The sequence below is a fragment of the Manacus vitellinus genome, unplaced genomic scaffold, assembly GCF_001715985.3.
Source record: "Manacus vitellinus isolate BGI_N305 unplaced genomic scaffold, ASM171598v3 scaffold_0_pilon, whole genome shotgun sequence".
Classification (NCBI taxonomy): domain Eukaryota; kingdom Metazoa; phylum Chordata; class Aves; order Passeriformes; family Pipridae; genus Manacus; species Manacus vitellinus.
In genome coordinates, this window is record NW_021938789.1 from 20,821,515 (window position 1) to 20,845,222 (window position 23,708).

General features: G+C 34.8%; 1 protein-coding gene across 10 annotated transcripts in view; it reads right to left on the reverse strand.

Annotated features, from left to right (window-relative positions):
• The window catches only part of FRYL (FRY like transcription coactivator), a 134,052-nt gene that overhangs the window by 56,954 nt on the left and 53,390 nt on the right, over positions 1–23,708 (reverse strand). For 5 of the 10 annotated variants that reach the window (XM_018068970.1, XM_018068914.1, XM_018068920.1 and 2 more), the window contains exons 6-24: positions 22,529–22,608; positions 21,953–22,033; positions 21,323–21,491; positions 20,375–20,467; positions 17,120–17,218; positions 15,666–15,767; positions 12,846–12,890; positions 9,688–9,791; positions 8,975–9,083; positions 7,913–7,999; positions 7,085–7,256; positions 6,220–6,352; positions 5,856–5,963; positions 4,402–4,639; positions 3,593–3,778; positions 3,416–3,502; positions 2,389–2,657; positions 1,778–1,973; positions 678–802 (exon numbers count right to left, since the gene is read on the reverse strand). In XM_018068970.1, the coding sequence (XP_017924459.1) occupies positions 678–802; positions 1,778–1,973; positions 2,389–2,657; positions 3,416–3,502; positions 3,593–3,778; positions 4,402–4,639; positions 5,856–5,963; positions 6,220–6,352; positions 7,085–7,256; positions 7,913–7,999; positions 8,975–9,083; positions 9,688–9,791; positions 12,846–12,890; positions 15,666–15,767; positions 17,120–17,218; positions 20,375–20,467; positions 21,323–21,491; positions 21,953–22,033; positions 22,529–22,608 (2,483 nt within the window). The remainder of the gene's footprint in view (positions 1–677; positions 803–1,777; positions 1,974–2,388; positions 2,658–3,415; positions 3,503–3,592; positions 3,779–4,401; positions 4,640–5,855; positions 5,964–6,219; positions 6,353–7,084; positions 7,257–7,912; positions 8,000–8,974; positions 9,084–9,687; positions 9,792–12,845; positions 12,891–15,665; positions 15,768–17,119; positions 17,219–20,374; positions 20,468–21,322; positions 21,492–21,952; positions 22,034–22,528; positions 22,609–23,708) is intronic. The other 5 variants (XM_018068951.2, XM_018068961.2, XM_018068944.2 and 2 more) reach the window with 1 other exon arrangement.

The following is a 23,708-nucleotide window of genomic DNA, read 5'->3' on the forward strand; positions in this document are numbered from 1 at the left end:
AAATTATAAGATTATAAAGGGATATAAAGCAGAATATGATAACTGAGGACTTGGCATTACAGATTCAATATTGGCTCCTCATCTGCAATAATACAGGACACAAGTGACTGGAGAGAAACATCATCTCATTCAAAACCAACAATGTAAGTGATCCCTGGTTCTTTCTGCAGAAGCACAGTTGGTTGCTAGGCACAGTACAACTTCATAACTCTCACTATACGAGGTTGGCTGGTGTCACAGAACACCTGATGGCTTTCCCAGGAGGCTTTCTTCCCCTCAGATGTTCTCACTCTTCACCCATCCTCCATAAAGAGCACTTGGCAAAACCAATAAGGAGAGTTTATCTACTCTAATAAACTTGAATATAAATAACATTTCAAATGTTATTACTTCACACAGACTGTTCTTTAACAAAATGGTAGCTTTTAATATCAATAAAAGTTAGCTGTTTATAGTTTCAACTAACTTCTTTTTCTTTTCATGACCTCCACATGAAATTCTTTCGCATCTCTAACAATCTATATCACGCCTCTAAATGCTAGAAAAGACAAGACAATCAGTTGTCAGAGCTTTTTCAAAATTCTTGAAAGAAAAAACACTGAACCTTTTTCTATGAGCTCTGATTCCCTAGCTTCATAATCAACTGGCGTAAAAGCAGAATCAAACACAACAGTTACCTAAAAGCTCCTGGGTTGGTCCTGCCAAGTCCCAGGACAAGGGATTCTGTAATTTCCATGCTCTCAGAGCGCATCATTGGAACTATGTGCTTAAACAGGGAGGAAGGGGATGGAATGCCAATAATCTAAAAAGAAAACCAGAATAAAACAGAATGAAATAGTTGCCAAACAAATGGTGACATGAAAATACCTGCTGTAATTTCTCTGTCTTCTCACATTGGATCAGTGACTCAAAATGATAAAAATGAAAGTTATATTTGACACGGAAAAAGATTTTCTGAAATAGTAAAGTAGTATTAACTATTTCTTGCATTACTAAATTTTCATTGTCAGATGACAATGAATGACTCAACACGATATACAGATGCTATGCATGTTTGGTGTATCTGCCGTCCTTGGGGAAAGTAAGTAGATTTTTATGTCCAACTCCTTAGAGTCCCTTGGAGCTCTCAAAGAGATCACAGCCTTCAGTCTACAGTTTTTCAGATTTAGGGAAAGTATCCTGATAACAAGATGGAAGTGGAACAGGCTGCTTCTGCCAAAAATCTGCTGCATAGTCCAAGAATTATCTTCATGTCTACTGTACCTTTTACAGGAAACCAAAAAGGAGACGAGCAAAAAGCAGAAAAGAAGGGGGAAAAAAATAATCTGCAGGCGCTCTGAAGCTAGGCAGACAGAAAACTGTCTGCGGTTGGGAAAATATAACAAGATACATCATGCCTGAATAGGTTTCTGTTTCAATTACTGAAGTGAGAGGCTTTTTGCTCAGAACTGCAGAAGTCTACTGACAGCAAAAACACCCCCTTAACAGTGAACAAAACATTTCTTTATTACAGCTAGCTAAGACTTTGAGACTGGGTAACTGTTTTTATTACATGGTAAGATTTGCCTTAAAAACGTAAGCAGGAAAGCTTCTACAGCACAGACTGGGAAAAGTGAACTAAAACACTCTCCCCTAAGCAAATGAAAAACTAACGTATAGTAAAAATATTCTGAGATAAATTATCCCAGTTTCTAATCATGACAGTTATTATAGGCTCTGGTGTTTCTATTTCCAAATACATGTAGACTTATTTACAATAAGCATTAGAAGAACCTACTCTTGAATCAATGCTATAACCACTGTCAGGAGTAGACGCCAGCGTCTCAGGAGGGGAACATCTCACAGAGCCTGTGGAAGTGGAGGAGTTTGAAGAAGACGCTGCACTGCAGCAAAGAATCAGGTAGTTTCTCCAGAGCCCAATATAGGAGTCACTGCTTGTAGTAGTATTCACTTTCTTTGCATTGATAGGGCTGCTATTAAAAAAAAAAAAAAGCTCAGCAGAGTAAATGAAGCTTACCACATTTCACTTTGGTTTTCTACTGAATTTATTTTTCCATTATGCATATGCCATTGTTTCCAATATTGTTAACATAGTAAACTCTCAATAAGTTTTTCAGAACAGACCTGTACATCAATAATGTACGCTTTTATATTCAAATTTGTTGAACTACAATATGGCCAAAGGCATAAATTAATCTTCACAGCAGATAACTTTTTATCCAGATAAATCTGCTGTAATTTTTTGTTATATAAAGCTGAATTAAATCCACAGAAAATATCAAGAGCCTACATGTCACCTCGCTCAAACAATAATGACTTTACAGTGATGATAAATCTTGAAAGAATACCCAATATAATATACTGCACTTACTTTAGAAATCAACTTACTTGATATCCACTTGTGGAGACAGCAGTTGGAGTCTGGTATAAGCAAACGTCCAAGCATAGCTTACAGCTGTTGGGCAGTGTTTTGGAAGATTTTCCTGCTTCATGAAACTTGAGAGGCTTATAATCCATGGATCTTGGCCTTGAGTCACATGTGCAAATATCCATATATGTGAGGGACTGACCACATCAAACTGGTGGCTGATTGGGGAGGAATTCCAGTCAGCCAGAGTTTGTAAATCTATTGAACTGGGACAGTACAGTAAAGTAGTCTGTGTGCATAGAAAAGAGAATAAGGCAATACTTAATATCCATGTGTATTAAATAACAATCTCTTAATTGTTAAATATCTAATAAAGTATCACTATCAAAACCACATCTGCAACAGATAAAACACATAATTTATGTGGGTTTTTTACAGAAGTTCTTAATGTGAACAGTTATATAAACATGCTGTTTGGGAAGGAACTGGAAATTAGGAAATAGCAAATTCTAGAAAAAGGCCTTTTCACTCATAATGATTTCATTCTTAGAAAATATTTGTACTCAAAGTCTTATCACTGAATTCCAACTTGTTTCCTAAACCTAAAATCAGAAGGGTTTCCTTGATACTTAAGAGTTTATGATAAGTACATAGGTATGGAATTCAGTTGTTATTCACTGACAGTTATTATGGCTTTCATCACGGATAAAGGACACACCGACCAATATGAAACTATACTGCTGCAGAAAAAGGCAGTGCCCTTTGCTTCAAAGAAATTGCAATCAGTAAGCAAGGTAAGAAAAACCAGATAGAGTTGTCAGCATTTATACAGTGGTGATAATGACACACTATCGGTCAGAAAGTGTACAATGGTGGTGTCAGCCTCACAACATTTGTCAAGATTTTTGCCTTTTTCTCTTTGTTTGTGGTGCTAAATTGTTGACAAACTTAGCATGAACATAGTGACGCTATCATTTAAAACATATTTGGGACAGTTTTGCAGCATTATGTCATCTTATAACCAACTTAATATAAAAATTGTCCTACCTGGTCAGCCCCAGTGAGATGTATGAAACTTTCCAGGATAGTAGCACTTAGTCTGTCCATTACATCTATAGCCAATTCATCATCACTCTACAATATACAAGGCATAAAAAGCTCAAAGAAAGTCAACATAAAATCAGTTTCATTAAGCAGTTGTAAGAACGGGTCATCAACTCTTACCTTCGAAATTTCTAGAAGTGTGAACAAGGCCCTTATTTCTCTCAGAACACTGACAGCTAATCGCCTGGTGGCAGGCCTGGTGCTGCAAAGGATGACCAAAGCAAAGCCTTCCACTACGTGAAATACACTGGAATAAAGGGTCCTCTCCAGAGGAAGGGTATGGGCAGCCCCATTGGATACACCACGCTAAGAAAAAAATCACAGAAGTTAAGCAAATGAAGAAAAAAAGTAAACACAGTTAAGATATAGTTCCACTACTGGAGATGGCAAAATAATCATAAAATATTTAGATCTTGTTTGGCTACTGGTCAAATTTGCATTATGAGAATAACATAGTATTAGCCATTTTGTTTTTTTATTATCTCTCTGAATTTAGTCCAAACATATATCACGAGAACGTCTTTATTTCACTTTCTCAGGAGAATGATGCAGTGAGAGCAAAATTAAAAAAAAAAATATGAATACTCTCATGTAAAAGACTGTATAAAATCAAACTACTTGACCTCGTTCTACTGGCTAGTAAAAAATGCTGGGTTTTCCCTAGTTCTACTGTTTAATAACTCCTATTTATTTCCAGTTACACATGATGACTTCTGATGTAAGCCAAAATGTAGTCATGAATTAGCGTTTTTGAAACTAATTTTGTTTTGGTAGAAATGCTGATTTAAAAAATAGATCTAAAAGTCTTCAAGCACTGTGAGAAAGTTAGCTGAATTTTTATTACTTAACAAAAACAATGAAGTCCACTAATAAAATTGTATGTAGATTCAAACTGTGTTCTAACATCAAAGGACCTTATATAGATATACCTGAGAATCTTGAGTTTTATTGTGCATTTGGGCTGCTTGTTTCCACTGATTTATGAGCTGCACTAACATTTTTACTGCATTGTCAAGAAGCGTTGGGTGGACGTCAGTCACTTCACGCACAATAAAATATACAAATCCTGAAAGAACATCTTCCCGCCAATCTGGAAAATCAAGCATTAATGCTTGGAGAGTATTGAAAGCCAAGGCACGAAGTTCTTCATCCATATGAATTGTCAGCCTGTTTAGAAAAAATACTGGTATCATCACCCTAGATACACACACTCTTAATCAGCCTTTATCATTTAAAGTTCAGTGTTAACTCTTCCTTCTTTGCTGTACAATGTAGAACACTTCCACATAGATGCATTTTCAGCACTGAATAGACCTGAAACTGGCTACTAACAGAAGGTGCTTCTACTATAGCAAAATATTGCAAGGTTTCACAAAACTTAATACAAACAATTTTCAGGAGAGACTGCCAAGTCTTTCACATAGGTACATCTTTGCATGCATCTGAGCAACCACCTTAGAGCTCAGTACACAGGCACTCTGTGATGCACAGGTTCTTTTCTTCAAATTAAAACTGAAAAGAACAGATAATTTTTGCAGTTAAAGTTTTACTTTAGATATGAGAAAAAAACTCACAAAAAAATCCCTTTGCATATATACTTAAAAATATGTCTCAGCCCGCTAAGGTAGAAGAAATGTATCCCAGTACTGTATTATTACATTTGTATCATGTCTTTTATATGCCTTTTAGCACTGAAGAAAAATTGGAAGTTAGAAGAACCTTATTCTCTCGCATTATTACTAACTTAGTATATATGTAACTCAACACATTATATTAAAAGAAATTTATAATTTCAAAGCTAAAAGCTATCCTGTGTTTCTGTGCCAAGACCATTCTTGCATTAAGAATAAAAAAAATATCTCAACTACTTATCAGGACCAATAAGGCACATTCAATTTTAACTGAGATAAGAAACAGAAGAGTACGAGTCATGTTGGATCAAAAAAAAATGGAAAACCAATACAGGATTCATAGAGAAAAAGAATAGTTTCCCTTAAGTGCCTGTCTCACATTTTGGTAATGTCAAACAAGAATGACTTTATGAAGATTTATAGTATTAGTAATAGGAAGAGAAAAAAAAGGGGGGAAAGTATGATAGTTGTAAAAAAAAGATAAAACACGTTCGAAAAACCCCCAAAGCAACAGAAATAAATTCCCGCTTCTCAAAAATTATCTCTAAAAATAAGTGCAAGATCTGCAGGATACATTTACCTCCTGCTACTCTGGCCAGTAAAACTTGACCAACTGCAGAAGGTAGTCAGGAGCAGGAAGGATGGAATCTGTATGCAGTGGACTTATACTGCATAGTGAGTGCACTGACAAACGTGCTCATGCAGCATTTAAAAAAGAACATCCAATAAGAGCTCGACTTCATTTCTCTTACCTTGCAAGCAATTCAATGAGGTCAGTCCTACTCATGCCATCTGGAATCAGTCTTGGGATAGCAGCAATGCAAGTTCTGAACAAATCTATCTTAGGTTTCCTCTCACCCCTATAAAAAGAGTGTATAACCAAAAAAACAACAGGAAAATTTACTTCAGTACACCATATATATTTATTTTCAATTTCGTGTCAAAACTAAGGAGGTAACAAACATTTTTAGCTTTAATTAATGAAATTAACATTCACTTATTAGTCAAGTAAAAAACCCACTATTGTAATGCATTAATGATGGCATCTGCAACATTGCAGCATAAAAATAATATGATGCTACTGTGACAGTGAAAATACTGTAGTGCAGTACATACGTAATCATGTCTTCTGGTTCTTTATTGGACATCTGCACGCTAGTCATGCACATGGGCCTTCCAACTTCTTTGTCCAAATGCCTAAGAATGCTATCCAGTGCTTTTCTGACTTGAGGATAGTATATGGACATTCCTGAAAAGTCAAAGAGTTCCATCACCTCTTTCATTTGTTCTTATTTTATTTTACATTTTAATTAAAATATCTGCCACTTATTCAGTTTTGGACAAATTTCTTATTGTACAACAGATGACATAAAACATGTACTTTAACTGTCAAAAGAAATGCATGTATATATAATATATATATATATACAAATATACAAATATGAGGTGGTATATGAAAATAGTGTATTTCAGAAAGAACATAAACACTGAAGCAACCATTAGTTGTTTCGCTGTTTTCTCAATTCCAAGCTTTTTAGTTCTAGTTTAAATTTTACATGTTGAAACAACCCTTTAGAGATTACTACCTCATTCACAGAATATCAGTAGAGCACAGGGATTAAAATTGTCTTACTTCACTCAGCTGTGAGACACTTGAGACATTTTAGAGTGACATCAAGGGAACAAAACTTGCCATGCTATTTTACCACACTAACTGCACTCATGCTTCTTTGTGCTGATTTGGCAATGCAAAACACTTTAAGAAAAGCCATGGATTTCATCTCAGACACCAGAAGGTCAATATTGTCTAGTAGCCCTCTCAAAAGAATCAAAGCAATTCTGTTAAAACAGGCTCTCATTAGATTCTTGTTAACAATTAAAATAAATACATAATTAAAGTTACACAAATGTACTGCTTGAGAATAATTGAGAATATAAACACGCATACTGGAATGCCAACTCACAAAAGAATACAACATACCTATAACTTTTGCTTCCTCATCTGTCAGTGTTTTATTAAGAAAAATTTTCTTGACACGCAGAGTATTTCCTGAAGGGAGAACAACTCCTGTTGTTGGCATTGGTGGTTCACCATCTTTCTGCTGCAAGCTATCTGCTATAACAAGGAAGACTCTGAGGCCAATATTCATCCTCTTCAAGAGCAAAAAAGGGACAAAAAAAGGAAAGAGAAAACAGAAGAAATTATACTGTTGAAGTATAATAGAGACAAAATACAATTTGCATTTTTCCTCTCTTATGAATAGGCAGCAGTACAACTCCAGTAGGACAGGTATTATTTAAATATTACATATTAGGGTAGTGAAAGCAACAAGAATAAAGTTCAAGTTTTTCATGCCTCCCCACAACTCTGTTTCAAATAAACTGACTGGGCCCAGGCTAAGATACTGAATACTTCATAGTGTTGAACACTAAAGGAGTTGATGAATCTCTACAGTAACACACTGACGACATACAATGCTTAAATGTCTCCTCTGTTAGACTGGGTCTTGAAACATAAGGGCTGGGTATGACTTTCCTATAGAAAGGTTTTAGAGTTATACTATAAAAAACCCTCATACTTTCTGAAATTTTTGTTGAAATAAGTCCCAATTGCAGAACTGCTGCTAGCTTATCTACTGGAAATGAAACAGCAATTGTGCATGACTACAACTACTTCTTTAGTTTTAATAGAACACACCTTCAGATATTTATTAATCTGCTTTTATCCTGGCTCAAAAATAGTTAAGCACTTTTCCCCAAAATCCCCCTATGTTGTTCTCATGGCATGCAAGTAATGAGCTTTTTTTACCTCTGGATTAATAGTGAAGGTTTTAGGTGATTTTCCAACACTAAGAAGATCAAATATTATTTCTTTCATTGCAAAATCCAAACGTTCCTATAAAGTAAAATAGATTCATATGATTATCTCTTTTCTGTTAATACACACAATTTCTTGGCTTTGCAGATGCTGGGTATCCTGTCTTAAAAATTTAATAAATAAAAATAAAGAAGTTTAAAAAATATTCTTTTTTTTTTCATATTTATTCTTATGACTTAATTTTTATTTTTTTTAATATAATACAATTCAACACAGCTCCTCCTCTGATACAGTTGAACCATGTCTCCTGAAAAAATTTCCAGACAATTCTGCTCAGGTCAAACGCATTTCCAAAAATAAGTTGAACTGTTTTAGATAACTAAAAATTAGGGATAAAGAAAAGCTCATGGAAACAAAAAAAAAACATTAAAATACAAATATAATAAATATAAAAAAAATTTAACAGTGAAGGGTTCTGTGTCCTACCTCATCCCTATATGACCAAACACAAATCATTTTAGGAGTTGAAGTACAAACAACCAATTTCTAAGACAGGAAAACATGTCTCTAATCTATAATGTTATAGATGAATGAGAGTTTATCTTGTGAGATTATATCCTGCAATTCAATATTAGGATAACAGAAGCGCCTAAAATAATACAAATCATAATGCAATAATAACTACACACTACTGCATTAACTGTATACTTTTTCTATCTACAGAGGGCAGTCTCCATATATAACTGGATACTACTGCTCTAATGCTTTGTCCCTTACAAAAATATCATAATGGATACACTAATTTTATCACTGTACTTTATATATATATATATGTATAACAGTGCAATGCAAATGTAAATACTAATCATCATAATGTTCATACACAACAGTCATTGAAGTTTAAATAGAATAATTTAGCCACTATTAGAAACACAGTGAGTTATTTCATTTGTTATACATATTCAGGAAAATTCTAAAAACTAACGTTAAATTTCCATTTCTTCCAAATAATGTTCATTCTATTCTTATAGCTTTAAGTAAATATATTCTTACCTGAGCAATGAACTGAATAATCTTCACAAATATATTCAGAGGTGTGTCTCGTGGGACCACGCTACGTGATCCTTTTGGAAAAAGTGCTGATACAATGCTCATGAGACGGCTATGAGAATTTAGAAACAAAAAGAAGGAAAAAAGCCTTTTAAAAGTAACTCCTTATAACAGCAGAGATGTTACAGTTCAAATCTGGAAGTGTGTTGGTGGGGCTACTACAAAATAATACAGAAGTATATGACAGTAGTACCACCTACAGGAAGTACAGCCCCAGTTGTCACAGGCAGCAATATCATGGATTCATTTATAAAATGAACAAGATCCTGTTTTAAACTAGTTACTGACAGTCAGGAGAAGGGGTAAAATCTGAATAACTATTCCAAATTCTCATTATGCACATTCATAAAGAAAAACTTTTCATTTCCAGTCCACACTTAGTGATGGCCACTTCATACCCTATTTGTTCTGGTACCATTTTAACTTCAATAAATTTCCTGCTTATCTCTCTGCCATCTTCTATCCCTGCAAAGATAATTCTAGACTCTATTCCTTCTCTTCATCAAAATAATCAAGGTCTTTTTGTTTTCCCTATTAAGACAAAACCCTGTTTACTCAACTAAGCCATCCCTTAGCTGGCTTCAAGATCTCTCCTACTAGGTGGGAAAAAATCCGCAACAATCAGTAGTTTAAAATCCTTTGCATAATGAACTTACCTTTGAGTTACAGTGTTGCTTTCACATTTTATTCTAATAACATAAACCCACAATAACCTATATAAAGATTCCAGTGCAACTCGGGACATTTTGGGATCTTTATTCTGTAAAATAAATGAAAAAATACAGTTACTGTTGCCTGTGAAACACTGAGAAAATTTCTAGTTTCCACTTTTGAAAATATTTTCTTTTTTTTTAAAACAATGAAAGATGATATGTTTAATATTCACTACAAGTTTTTAATATTTTTCCATAAAAACAACCCTGTATTGCACATTTTCAGTATTACCTAAATTTTTAACTAGCAATTCCAGCTCATTTTACATGTCTCTCATTCTGAGGGCAGAGGAGTAACTACAAAGCAGATATTCCTCTTGAGATGAACACCAAGAGCGTATTGCTTCCAAGAACTTTTCTCAGAAAGCCATTGGTAACGAATAGCTACTTAATAGCAAACTAATTTATAGTTCGCCTAAAATCCTGGAGTAGCTGCTTTGGATCAGGAACAAAGTCTAATTCCATCACTCAGTTTGTGACAGCAGACAGTAGCAGGTACAGAAGAAAAGAATGCAAAACAGGGCAGGCACACAAGGATGCTTCTCTGGGTATGGCTTCACACAACTTAGCCATCTCCTGCAGGCTGTAATAGTGTTTACCTACTTCCAGTGAAATTTTATTTTAACAATTAAGCTACCTTTTCTTGAATTAATGTAAAATCCTGCAGCATAATTCAGTTTAAAGTATGCACTGGACAAAAAACAATTTTTGTCTGAAAGCTGCTACTAGGAGTTTAGCTTTGCTCCTCTGAGCTCTTAAACTGTGTAAAACAGTAACTAACTAATATTCTTTTTACCAACTCCAGAAATCTCCTTTCCAACTACGGATTCTTGGTGTATGTATTATCTAGAAATGTCCAGCAAGACTCCTGGATTTGGCCATAAGTATAAACTTCTGAACGTAATAAATGATTCCCAGTTGTCAACTTTTTAGGTATTGTCTCAATTCAAACTAATGAACCCAAACAAACCCAACAGAAAACCCAACAACTTTGTCCTTTCACAACGGGTTTAAGTGGACCTAAGACCATACTGTTCAAAAAGAGATGGTCTCATCCTTGGTTCCTCCACAACCTCAATGCTCCCTCTGCATTAACTCTAGCAGTAAGAAAGCCCAACTTGCATCAGTAAGCTGATCAAAATAATTTCACGTCCATGTCTGTGCAACAGAATACACAAAGGAGAGTATTTCTGAATGGCTTTAACAGACGTAGGTCAGGACTACCAGTTTTGCCAGCAGTTTACTTTAAGAGGGGCTGAAGGCCTATCACAGAATCACAGAGGCAAAAGCAGTACTTTAAAGCAGTACATACAAGTAACATACATGACTGACTACCACAACATTAGAGGGAATTACTTAACCCAGTTTACATCAGTGATAATGCTCTTCTACCCTCCCTTCCCACTCATCCATGTGCTCTGCCATCACCTCTGGACCAGCACACCTCTAACTAGGCAGTAGGTAAATTTAGGAAGGTGATCTGGACAAAATCTAACCAGTAAAAATTACACCTGTCCCTGGTCAGTATTCACACAGACAATTGTCCCACTGTCCAGTTAATTTACCAGCAGTGCTACCATGAGGAAGAAGCAAAGAGAACTGTATGAGAAGGGGAGACTGTGATAACTTTCATTTTAATTAACTCAAACAGCAAAACCCCCATGATATTATTATTCACTGTATTTAATTTACAGGTCAACAATTACTGATGGTCAAAGTAGGTTGGGTAATTCATTGGTACATGTGTTATCAAAGTCTATCTGAAATGAGGTGCCTAGAACTCAGTAATGCTTTCATTTTCTTATTTCTGATATTCTACAGGGGAGCTTAATTTACAGATCCAGACATAAACCAAAAATTTATTATTGGCTTTCAATCATTGAATAAAAAATACGGTAGAGGTAGCAAATATTTCACAATGTATTAACAACATTCTCTTTGCAGGTGTATCATCCAATATAGCTACTTGTGACTAATTATGACAAAGTTTGTTATAAAGAAAAAGTAGTGCATAAGGAGGCATTCACTTTTTAAAGAGTTACAAAATAAATCCAGCAGTACTTTTAATATCTGAAACATTGAAAATTTTTGTTATCTCTTCCTACAATGAGGAACTAAACAAATATGCTGTAAGAAAATAGCTTTTTGATCTGATTTATGGCACACTTCCTGTACACTTGGTGTTAATATGTCAGTATTTCCTTTCCTCTTTGACATTACAGCAATTAGAGTAGGGTGTGTAATTCAACAATTTTGCTGAATTTTAATCTTTTTTAGCTGATATCTCTCAGATTTTAAAGTACTCTTATCTGTTGTTTTTAACACAGCTTTGTTTAAAATGGTAAAACTTTTAACATAAATTATGATATCAGCACACTACGAAATAAGCTGTCAAGAACAATATCTCTTACAAAACCAAAAAAGGACCATTTACAGTGGTTTTACACAACACACTAAAATGACTCAATGAAACAAATCTCAATGATGGCAAGAAACAAAACAGCATTTTTCCATGTTAGTCAAATGTAATCACTTACTGAAGAAAGTACTTTTTAATACTGATGTTAAACTTTGATGTTAAACTTTTCTTCTGTTCTGAACTAAAACAATTTCTACTTTTTAAAACCTGCAAAACCAACAGTGTAAAAGTCTTTCAAGTTAGTGCACTGCAAGTTGTTATAGTAAATCAGTTTCACATTTTTTTATTGTGAGAATGTTTTCAGTTTGCTCGCATGCAAGACACTTTTTGAAATGAATGAACAGAAAAACCCATACATCTGAATAGGTAGTTTACTTCAGCGGAAACATGCACTGCTGTTCAGGAAAACCAGCTGTGATATTGATAATCAATCTCATAAAGCCACATTTTTACCCCCAAGGAAAAATTTGTATTAGATAATTTTCTGATCTTTCTCCTTTACTTCCTGGCAAGAAAAACAGATCTTTGAAACATTAGCTATTCTTAGTCCTGTTGCTTTTTAACAGTACTAACAGCAATTTTACAAAGAAAGGAAAGCACAAAATAAAACAAAAAACATTTAAAAAAAAGTATTTACATGAGACAAAGCAACATTTCACTGAGTTACAACATATTAACTCACCTGCAGTGTTTCTATTTGTTTTCTGATACTGTTGTTAGATGGCATCTAAATAAAGCAATGTGAGACAGCAAAACATAACAAACATGAGAATGGAAGGCACATGCATGTTAGATGAAAAAAAGCACAAAACCAACAGATAGCTGTCTAGCAAGGACTCTATTCAGTAGAAATCAAGGTTTTGCTATAGTGGCAGAAAACTTCCCTTCAGCTTTCAAGGTTAAACTGTGATGAACAAAATATTCTTTTTCCACACAACAGTGGCACAGAATGATGGACACTGTCTCTTGCATTTCAGCAGTTTTCTTAAATGTTCCTTCCTCTCCCCAGAAGAGGTGGTAAAGATACTATAACAACTCAGCTTCACCCAAGAATTTATCAACTTTCTTACAAACTTGCTAGAATTAGTCTGTTTAGATACTAGTCAAAAAAAGTAAGGAAAATGTTTTACAATACTGATCCAGCACTGTAAAACATACTGTCTGCTGAACAAATTCAGAATTTTGTCTACACCGCTGTTTGTAAAAAAATGCCTACTAGGATCAATGCTGAAACAGCATCCCAACTGTACAACAAAGCCAGCTATACATATACCAAAAAATACCCTTTGGTATGCTCCTGGTCTAAAGAGGCTCTTACAACTCGCTTATCTGCTATTTTCATCAGTCCAGACCACTAGGTTTCCTCCTTTCAGCAAGGCTAGGATGTTTTCCCCATACACTAAGCTTGATTTTGAGGATAACTAAATGTAAAGCACACTGAAACCCAGCATGAGGAGTTTACAAGGGCCATAAGTATCACTAGGATTAGGATTCAAAGTACTCTTGGGTTCATTATCAAGTACAGCACAGCACCAAAAGGTAAGGCAGGGTGTGAACATACTGTGCATCAGGTACTATGGAGCAACAGCAAGGATGTGGGCTTTCACACCATGGCAAATGGGAAATCGTTCACTTCTGTCATTAAAGTGTGACATGGTGTTCATGGCTAGCTAAGAGCTTGCACTGGGCAGTCACCAGGGAATAAAGTGAGCATCATGAATCCATGAACTATGTTACCTCTTGGTGACTTGCTAACGTGCCTGTACTCTTTAAAGAATATCCCTGTGACAGTCTAAGTGTTGTCATTATTTCAACTGATAATTTGTTAACTGCAAGAAATACAGTAGGGGTAGGTGAACCTTTTCAGTGCTCTAAGTATCTTCCAGTAACTCTCCAAATTACGTTATTAAATAACAAAGACAGTAGTGACAAGGGATTTGGAATTCCTTAATTCATTTTACATTTTTAAGTAATTGCAAATAAAATAACTTTAGTCATTAGGAAATCAGGAAATAAAATGTGAAAGGGGAAATCTAAAAGACTAAACTGCTGTGAAATTCAGATTTGTAAATTAATGAGATTACTAATTTCAGAGTGCATGCATTTAATTAGCTTCGGAAACAAAGGAACACATTAATTTGTAAGACACATGAGGACAGTGGGGTGTATTTTTCAAGATTAAACTCAAAAAAGTTTCTGAACAAAGTAGGCACCAAAAAAATCAATAGTATTTGGTGTGCCAAATTAAACCAAGCCATAAAATATCCTAAATAACTCATTGATGGCAGAGCATCATAACACTGCAAATTCTGAACTGCAGAAATTCATATATGGAATTTCTGCTGAATAGAGCCTTACAGTAAATGTGTTAAGTTGTTAGTGGTTAACAAAATTAAGTAAAATATAAAATGCATGCTCAGCAACTACCAGTCAAACTCACTGGCATTTATAGTTTTAATATATCCATTATCAACAGTGGACATTATGCCAGAAAAAGGTAACTCCTAGATTGTAAGAGTTTTTTAAAAAGTTTTAAAAACAAAAGCACAAGCAGCCTCCATAAGCAAAGTAAACTACAAAACAAAAATCAAGGCAAATATTGCAAAAGAACTGCAATGTTAGATGAAAAATATACAAAACCCAACAAGCAACAGAAAGGTGTGAAAGATGTTGTGAGAACAAAATGACCCTTAAAAACAATCCAAGCAGCTAAACCGGTTTCCTTTTGACTTCATGCTGGTCTACGTATTTTACTAATACGCTTCGGAATTGTCTCTCATACCTAACCAGAATCAGTATTGTGAAGCAGGATCAAAGAATTTACTAACATTTTCAAAATCAATGCATTAGGCAAAATCATGATTCTGTTAATCGTAATTAAGGAAAGAGCATGTACAACAATTAATGCTACGAGAAAGTCAATTTAAAAAAATCACCAGTTTCTAAGTATCGTGATGTCTTTATCAACCAATTGCTGTTTACAATGCTATCAATGGAAGTCATCAGTTAAAGGGACACTGTAATTTTTTCTTAAAATACGTATCACTGGCTGCAGATATAGTGTCTTTTATGGCCTTGCAATTAATTTTCTATTCATTCAACTAGTGAGTGAGAGAAATTTTGCACTTCCTATACATTCTACTTAAAAGAGCAGACAAGTCACTTATTTTCTCACAAGTAATTTTCACATGAAGAATTACAGTCTGTACTTTCTCTGGCATGAACAGTCCTTATTAGCAGATGCTTCTGCAGATTTTACTCAATAGAATCGATAGTCCCCAAAGGGACCACATCTATTTCCAACATGACACAGCATCACAAAAACGTACTGAGTTTAATACAAACAGAGACTTGAAACATTTACTTTTTTTTTTAGAAAAATATTTCAGTGTCCTTTTAAACAGCCAAATATTCATTGTTTATTTGGCATGTGAATTCTGAGAACATACTGGAATAAATACTAGTGATTTGCAACAGTTCCTGAATTGAAAAGGATTCTTACCTTTAGATGTGACAAACAGTTCTGCAGGAAAACGTGCCAGTTATTTAAAAAAAACTGTTTCTGACTGACACACAACAGGCAGGTGATCAATGGATACAAAGCCTATGAGTAGGGGGGAAAAAGAATTGATCAAATGGCTCTTTGAAGACCTCCTAAGTCTTGTACATTGAGACTGAGACACACAGTTGGTCCTTGCCTCTCACTCTCACAGTTTTAGCATTGCACTGTGACACATGTGCCAGGCACAGTGCCCTGGGTACAACCTTGGTGCTGTAAGAGCTCGGGGTGTGAGATCGCGGCAGTGGGACCAAGGTGAAACTCATCCCCTAGCAAAGTCTGACCTTAAACACAGACTGAGAGCAGGTCTCACTCTTTGTACAATAACCTCTTTTCCTGCAACCACAAGATTCAGCTCATGAAGTCCTACATGCTGGACAAGTGAACTGCCTTTAAGAATATTCAGGAAAAATATCGTCAACTCAGTAAAAACTGAGGCAGACTTCAAGTTGTCAGAAATGTTACTTCTACTTTTAGTGAGGAAGGAAGAAAAATTTAGTTTCTCTGAATATGCAAACCATGACTTTGCTTTGCTTTAGTAACATAAGATTTAATAATTTAATACATAATGGTGATTAATACCAAATCTGACTGCAGATCATCATGTTATGCAGCAAAATTAAAGAATGAGGATGAATAGGTAAACTGTAATCTTGATGCAAACAACGTTTCTGACTTCATAAATAAAATAACATTTCGAATACTAACATCAACTACTTAATGTTATTCTTAAATAAGGAGTTTAATCACATACAATGATATGTGCTATATATGTTTATATGTTTGTCCCTAACATGAAAGTGAGAATAAAACATTATAAATTCACTTGCATTTACTGAATATGCCAATTGAAATGAAAAATTTAGCTCTACATCTCCAGCAAAGTGAAGTGAATCAACTTGAAATATGGCTGCCACAGTCAACAAGAATTACCAAATACTGCATTATTAAGAGATAATAAAAAAATGTTCGAAAAAGTGTATGAAGAGAGAAGAGAAACAGGCAGGGCTATTAAGAGGCTGCTGTTTTGCTGGGAAAGTCTTGTCTGACACCTCCCTCTTTTAATTAAGCATAATTTCAGTATACAGACTCCCTGAATGCAAGTTCTTTGTAAGAGACATTAGGTTAATTAACTGTGCTAAACCCCACTAAAATAATCAAGAACAAGCACTGACTTCAAGATAAATCTCATGTGTGGGATAACAAGAGCATATATCTACATGAGGAAATAAAACAAAACTAGAACAAATGCACATAAACTATAGGAATTTAATTATACTTGAACTGAGATGTTAAGATTTACATTAACACAGTTGTTAGCTTTTCCTCACATAATGTGCTAGCTTAAGAGCCTAAGATGAGCAAAATGGAGAAGTTGAAATATTTCTTTAAAATACCAGTGAATGCTTCTTTCTTGAGCTCAATTCAAAGGTAGTCTGATAAAGCATCTCCACAAAATTTTTCAAACATGGCACATTCACTTCATTTTTAACAGCCTATTAAAAAAAATACACACATTAATGGGTTTAAAAACTTATACAGGAGGCAATTTAAATATAAATTAAGATGTCCATGAATTCAAGACCATTCAAAAGTTAAATCTCATATTAGGTAGGTATTTGAGTGTATTTATCTGAAATATAAACAAAAGCATAAAAAATCATGCCATATATTACAACCATACAGTTAAAACAACAATTAAATCAAACAAACAAAAAACCCTCAGCCCAACAAAACATAATACATGTAATTTCATATATTTTAAAAATTATTTTTCAGAACTTTTACACTGTTCCCCTCTTCACTGCTCCCCTTTTATGTCCTCCAATACTGAAAAATGAAAATTTAAGAAATTATCCATGGGATTGCCAGTCAACCAACCATTCAAGTAGTCTTTGCTCAGCTTTCAGAATTAACGAAACAGATATGTGGAGCCCTACACCTTTTTTACCCACTCTGTTCTTGCATTACAGAATAGGTTTCCTCCCATAACCCAGACAGCTACATTCTTTATCAAAACCTCTGCAAGTCTCTTAGGCTTCTCTCTGGATACTCAGGATGATCCATTTAAATGTGATTCTCAACCTACTATTTTATACGGTATTTCTGCTTTATTTATCAAATGGAGGGTTAGGGTGTTAGAGAGGGGATTGGCTTTTTTGGAAGAGATCCTCTGTACTTATAAACTTCCCTACAACATAAGGTAATCTTTTGTTAGTTTTATTACTTAGAGTTATTAATATTATATAAACATTATAACTATATGTATTAACATTATATTTCACATCCATCTTGCTAAGAACACTCTGAAAACATTCATGATGGGGAAGCATAAAAATAGTATGTATCTCTGTAATGTGTGCAAATCCAAAAAGAAAGAACTGAGAAAGTAGTTATGATTTAAATTACTTCCTACATACCAAATTATTTATCTTTTGCTAGTCTTAAGCTAGAAGTTGATCAGTACCCTGCTAGCCCCACAAGAGAAATCAGTCAGTAGTTGCCAGCACCACACTGTTGCTTTGGGATATAATCTTAGGCTTACAGATCAGCCTTAACTTCCCTGTTGTAAAATACGTAAAATATGCCGTGATTTGTCATACCTGCAGGGTCCAAATCAGGATGGGTTTTTTAAAATGCCTGAATGACTAAGCAAGAGAATGACAGTAAAGAAGTCTCAATGCTGAAACCTAACAGCTTCCTCACTTAAGCCATTTTCTGTATCCAAGATACAGAAAAATCTACATTCAATTCCCTCCGTTGCTTCAAAAATATTCAAACTTGCATCTCACATCTTCCAAGAGAATGACTAACCTGCTCAACCGCATCTCAATCTGGGATGAGGTTCTTTGCTTCTATTTAAGAAGCTCCATTTGTACGAAATGATTAGAGACTCAATGAGTCAGAAGGAAAGATCAAGCCTCCCTTACCAACTGTTTAAAGCGCTGAGTCAGGCTGTGCTTGTAGGAAGCGCTGCACACACCACCACGAGTGCCCTGCACAGCCTTGTGCGTGCCTCCGTGCCTGCCACCAGGGAGTCCCCATTCCCAAATGCCGCCTATGTCTCATCATTGTATGCACAGTTTTCATTATATTTATGACTCTCCAAACTAATATTTGCATTTACCTAAATGTTAGGTACTTTCACTTTGTACCCCCACTCCAACTGCCAAGCAACTACGGAGTTCAAAACGACAAAGTGAGTTCCCTCTTTAACAGGATAAGAAATTCTTCTCTAGGAGAGTGTAAGTATGCCCTGGAAAGATCAAAACTTCATCAAATAAACAGCTACCCATGAGCTTGCTCAGATGGGATCTCCACCCAGTGTGCTAGTCCTTTTAGATCCCATCCTACGAAACGAGACCTACATGTCCCAATTCTCCACACACAGCAAGATATGCCCATATAATCAGTTGCAACATGGAGCCATGACCTGCCATTTTTTGGGACAGCGTGCCAAACACACCTGTTTTAGCCTGTGCTAAAGCACAGGCTGCTCATACAACTAACATTTTCGACAACAATCACAGCAAGTATCAATCTACTAATCAATCTAAATTATCTGAGCTTGTGATAAATGGTCAATGTAAGGTATATACACTGAGGCACCATAATTTCACGTTGACCTGTTGAACAAGCTTCACATAACTGAGCAAAGTAACCTGGGAGGAAGGAGAAGAGCCTGTCTTGACTGAAAGCATTCTCACAAGAAGCATTTACACACATTACACACGCTGTACATCCAAACACTGTGATGATATTTAGGGTTTTTTTTCTTGTTCTGGGCTGCTGAGTGAAATTTCTACCTTTAGCTTTAAAACACACACAGGAGACAACTCACTGCTCTTCCACTTGAAGGAACAGACATATGAATTATCTTTATTTAATTAGCCAAAACCTACATTCTTCCTTCTTGCATAGGAGACCACACTCTCCTTATAAGATGTTACATATCTCAGTTTATTCTAGAAAGAACTTAACAAGTTTCAGCCAATAAAGAAAAGTCAACAGGACCCTTGAGCAAATACTAAACCAGGGAAATTTCAAATTTTTAGAGCATGTATAAAATTACACAGTGCTCTGGTGATAAAGGTATCAAGCAAACAGATAATTTTAAAAAGTTCTGAAAAAAGATTGTAAACTAGCTAATACAAACCAACACATTTCCCTTTAAGACTGTGTAGGTGCTTGTAATCTACTTAACAGTCACAGAATCCTAGAATGGTTTGGGTTGGAAGGGACTTTAAAGATAGACTAGTTCACACCTCTGCCATGGGATATTTTTCACTAGAAGAGGTTGCTCAGGGCCCATTTCAACACGGCCTTGGACACTTCCAGGGATGGGGTACCCACAGCTTCTCTGGGCAACCTGCACCAGTGTTTCACCACCCTTATAGTAAAGAATTTCTTTCTAAAATCTAATCTAATCCTACCCTCCTTCAGTCTGATGCCATTTCCATTTGTCCTACTACTACGTGCTATTGTAAAAAGTCCCTCTTCAGCCTTCTTGTAAGCCCTCTTTAGGTACTAAAAGTCTTTTTGAATCTGTAAAAATATATTATTTTGAGGATTAATTTTGAAGCAACTTTAACAATGAGAGCCCAATTGAAAGTGGGAGGAATAGTGGGGCAGGGGGGGATTAAAATACTTACAGCAGCCACAGGTATGAGAATTTCCACAAACAAACCAGCAAGGGCATGTTTTATATCTTTATCTTTTACTTCCAGGAAGTATTGAGCACACTCCTTAGTAAGAAAACATCAGAAAAAATATTTAGAAAAAAGAATACAAATGTAACTATACCATAAAAACCGCTAGTAGTATAACATTAATTGCCTGTTTGAATTTAAAAGAAGCAATGTGTCTAAGTCAGTCTTATATTCCTTGACAATATCAGCTTTACAAAACATCATAAACCGTAAAACCCGTTTCCCCTGCAATTCACCTCAAGAAATTGAAAGGAGAACATTTGTAATACCAGATAGCTATTTACTTTCTACTCAGAATATAAAGAATATTCAAAATATAAATATAAACCTTTTTCCTCAGGTTATTCTGAAGCTTTTAAAAAATTAACACTTATCTCTATTAAAATTATTAGAAAATTATACTTTATTTTTATATATTCATTTTCATTTTCAATATGACTTTGCTGCAAAAACAATGTTACAGAGAATATTCCAGACACTACAAATAATCCATATAGAAGTTTGAACATGCAGCCTCTGAAAACTTACTGAAGTGGTTTAAAAGAAAAGTGTGTCTTGGCACCTCAGTTGCTAAAAAAGATATATCAAATAATTTTTTTTCTTTAACATACTACTTTCATAAAGAAAATTATTTGATTGCTACCCATTTTCATTCAGTCTTAAATAAATTCATATATTATAGGTTTGCCACATTACTGAGACAATTGTGAAAGGTTTCTCCTGCACAGAAACCAATGATTCACACCTCTGAAAACTTATGAACTGAACAGAAAAGGATGAAGGATGGCACAAAAGTAGAGTGAGTGACTGATCACTGCAAGTGTCACTGCAGTTTCATGAGTTAAACAATCAAAATCATGCTCATTTCAGTTTTCTGTACTATTCATTTACCTGCATGAACTGAAATGATGCTTCAAAATCCTCCACGGGATACATCTTTACTCGAAAAAACTTCATTCCCATAATCAAACTGATGATACTTTGTACTATATGAGGACTCTGTTCTTTTTGTCGCAGCTCCTTTAATTCAGTAACAAATTTCTTCCTAACAGCTTGAAACCTAAACAAGGGATATAGACAACAATTATCTGCATTCTTAATTACTTTTATATGAGGTCTATAATTTTGATAGGTTTTCTTTAATCTGTAACAGTAACAGCACCTATAGTAAGAGAAACACAAGATGAACTCTATACTTAAAATCTAGTCATTTAAGAGTACCTATTATGATCAGTACATTAGAATATACGTGTAACTAAACAACAATGACTGACTGATACAAGACCTCCTTATCTTGCACCTACAAGCTGACTGCAAAGCAATTATACTGAAGATTATTTCTTGATTTGTTCAAATTTATTGCGCCGGAACATGAGATAGACACACCAGACTACACCTGACTACACTTGAAACTTACAGTATTAGTTACTGGGGACATTAATAATAGTCACTATATTAAATAGTCTTTAAGTCTAGATTGTTTTTTCCCCAAACACAAGAAGAGTCAGAGACTGAGCTTACTTTGATTGAGCAAGAACCCCTGTCACTTCTGCATATAAGTCTGCAATAATATGCACATTCCCAGTGTTGGTTCCTGAATACCTAAAGAGAAAAAACAAACAAACAAACAACCCACAATAAAAGCAAAAAAAAATGTTAAATACAACTTTGTTCTTCTAAGCCCCAAGCAAGTTTTTAATTACAAAACAAAAAGGTTGTTCCATAGCGAGGTAGATTATTACCACACAAACAATGAAAACCAAACCTAAAATGCATGGGTGATATGTAAAGTGATGTAGTCTCATTTCTCACTTCATAAGAAATGTATTCTGGATAGGAAGTTATTCAAACTCAGACTTCTTATTCTGTCAGGCTGTGTAAATCATTCTGTATATTCTAAGCAAAATAAACTCTGCCTTATATTGAATACAGTTGTGTTCTTTCAAGATATGTTTTCAATCTAAAGATATCAACCAGTGTTCATTTACAGTATTATCACAAATGTGTTACATGTGAGGCAAAGGAGAACAATCACAACAATCAAGCACAAGCTGGAAATACACACCAAATATTTTAAAGTATACAAGTTAAACTTACCCTTCCTTATGTTTAAAGTGCTTAAAAGCCAAGTTTAGAACTTCATGTACTAAAGGATCTGGCACTGGATGAACAGGTATCTGAAATGCAAATATCATTTATATGTATGTATGAAGCAAGCAAACAGTACTGTGAGATGCACCATAGAAATCTCTCCTGCTAGTGTCATCCTCAGTTGGCACATGATAAAGTTAATTGTGCAATACATGAACATTTACATAATCTGGATTGCCATTTTCCTAAATTATTCTGCATGATGGCTCTTAGGGATTAAATTAATGACAAAATAAACCACAGTTAACTAAATACTATGAATTTGTCATCAAAAATTATCAGATAAAGTTAACTATGCATCTTTTCACGCTTGCTATTTTGTGTGGTGTTACTACAGATTTAATCTCAAAAAACAATTCATCTTGATATAAACAAAGAAAACAAAACAAACCAAAAAGAATGTAGAAGTGATGATCATCTCCATTTCACACTTTCTGCAGATGAAAGCATTCAAAATATATACAAATCTTCCTAGCAATAAGTAACAATTTGGTGAGAACAAAAAGTAAGCATTTATTAGAAGGCCCTTTTTTTACTGAGGCTCTCTTTGACATCACCACCTTTCTCAGATTTAGAAGCAAACATTTGTTTTAAAAACCAAATGTAGTCTTTAAAAAAGCACTATATATGATTATGAAGTCATAATATCTTGAAAGTTTCAAAGCAATTCAGGTAGGGATTAGGATAACCCTACTACACATTACTGTTTAAGTGTTTAAGATTTTCACTAAAATATATTAGATTATTCTCTTGTCTATAAAAAACTAAGCACTTACTGATTGAGAACTTCATACTCTTCTGCATCAAGAAAGCTTTTTGTTCACAAACTTCTGGTTACTGGAACTGGTTATTTACATGCATATTCATACAATGAGCAACATCTAATCCAAACAAAAGATTTCTGTTCCTATATAGGTCATGTCTGTCACCCTCTCACCATCTGCTCTGTGCCTATTACAGAAAGGGTTGGATCATATCCTTTGGATCCTCTAAAACCAGTTGTTAAGAATCAAAGAGTGACAGGACTCCCATGAAGAGAGGAAGATGGAGGTAATGTGAATGTAAATGTATTTATTGATAAAAAGCCATCTTTTCTGGGCTGTTGGACTGCCTAATTGCAGATTCA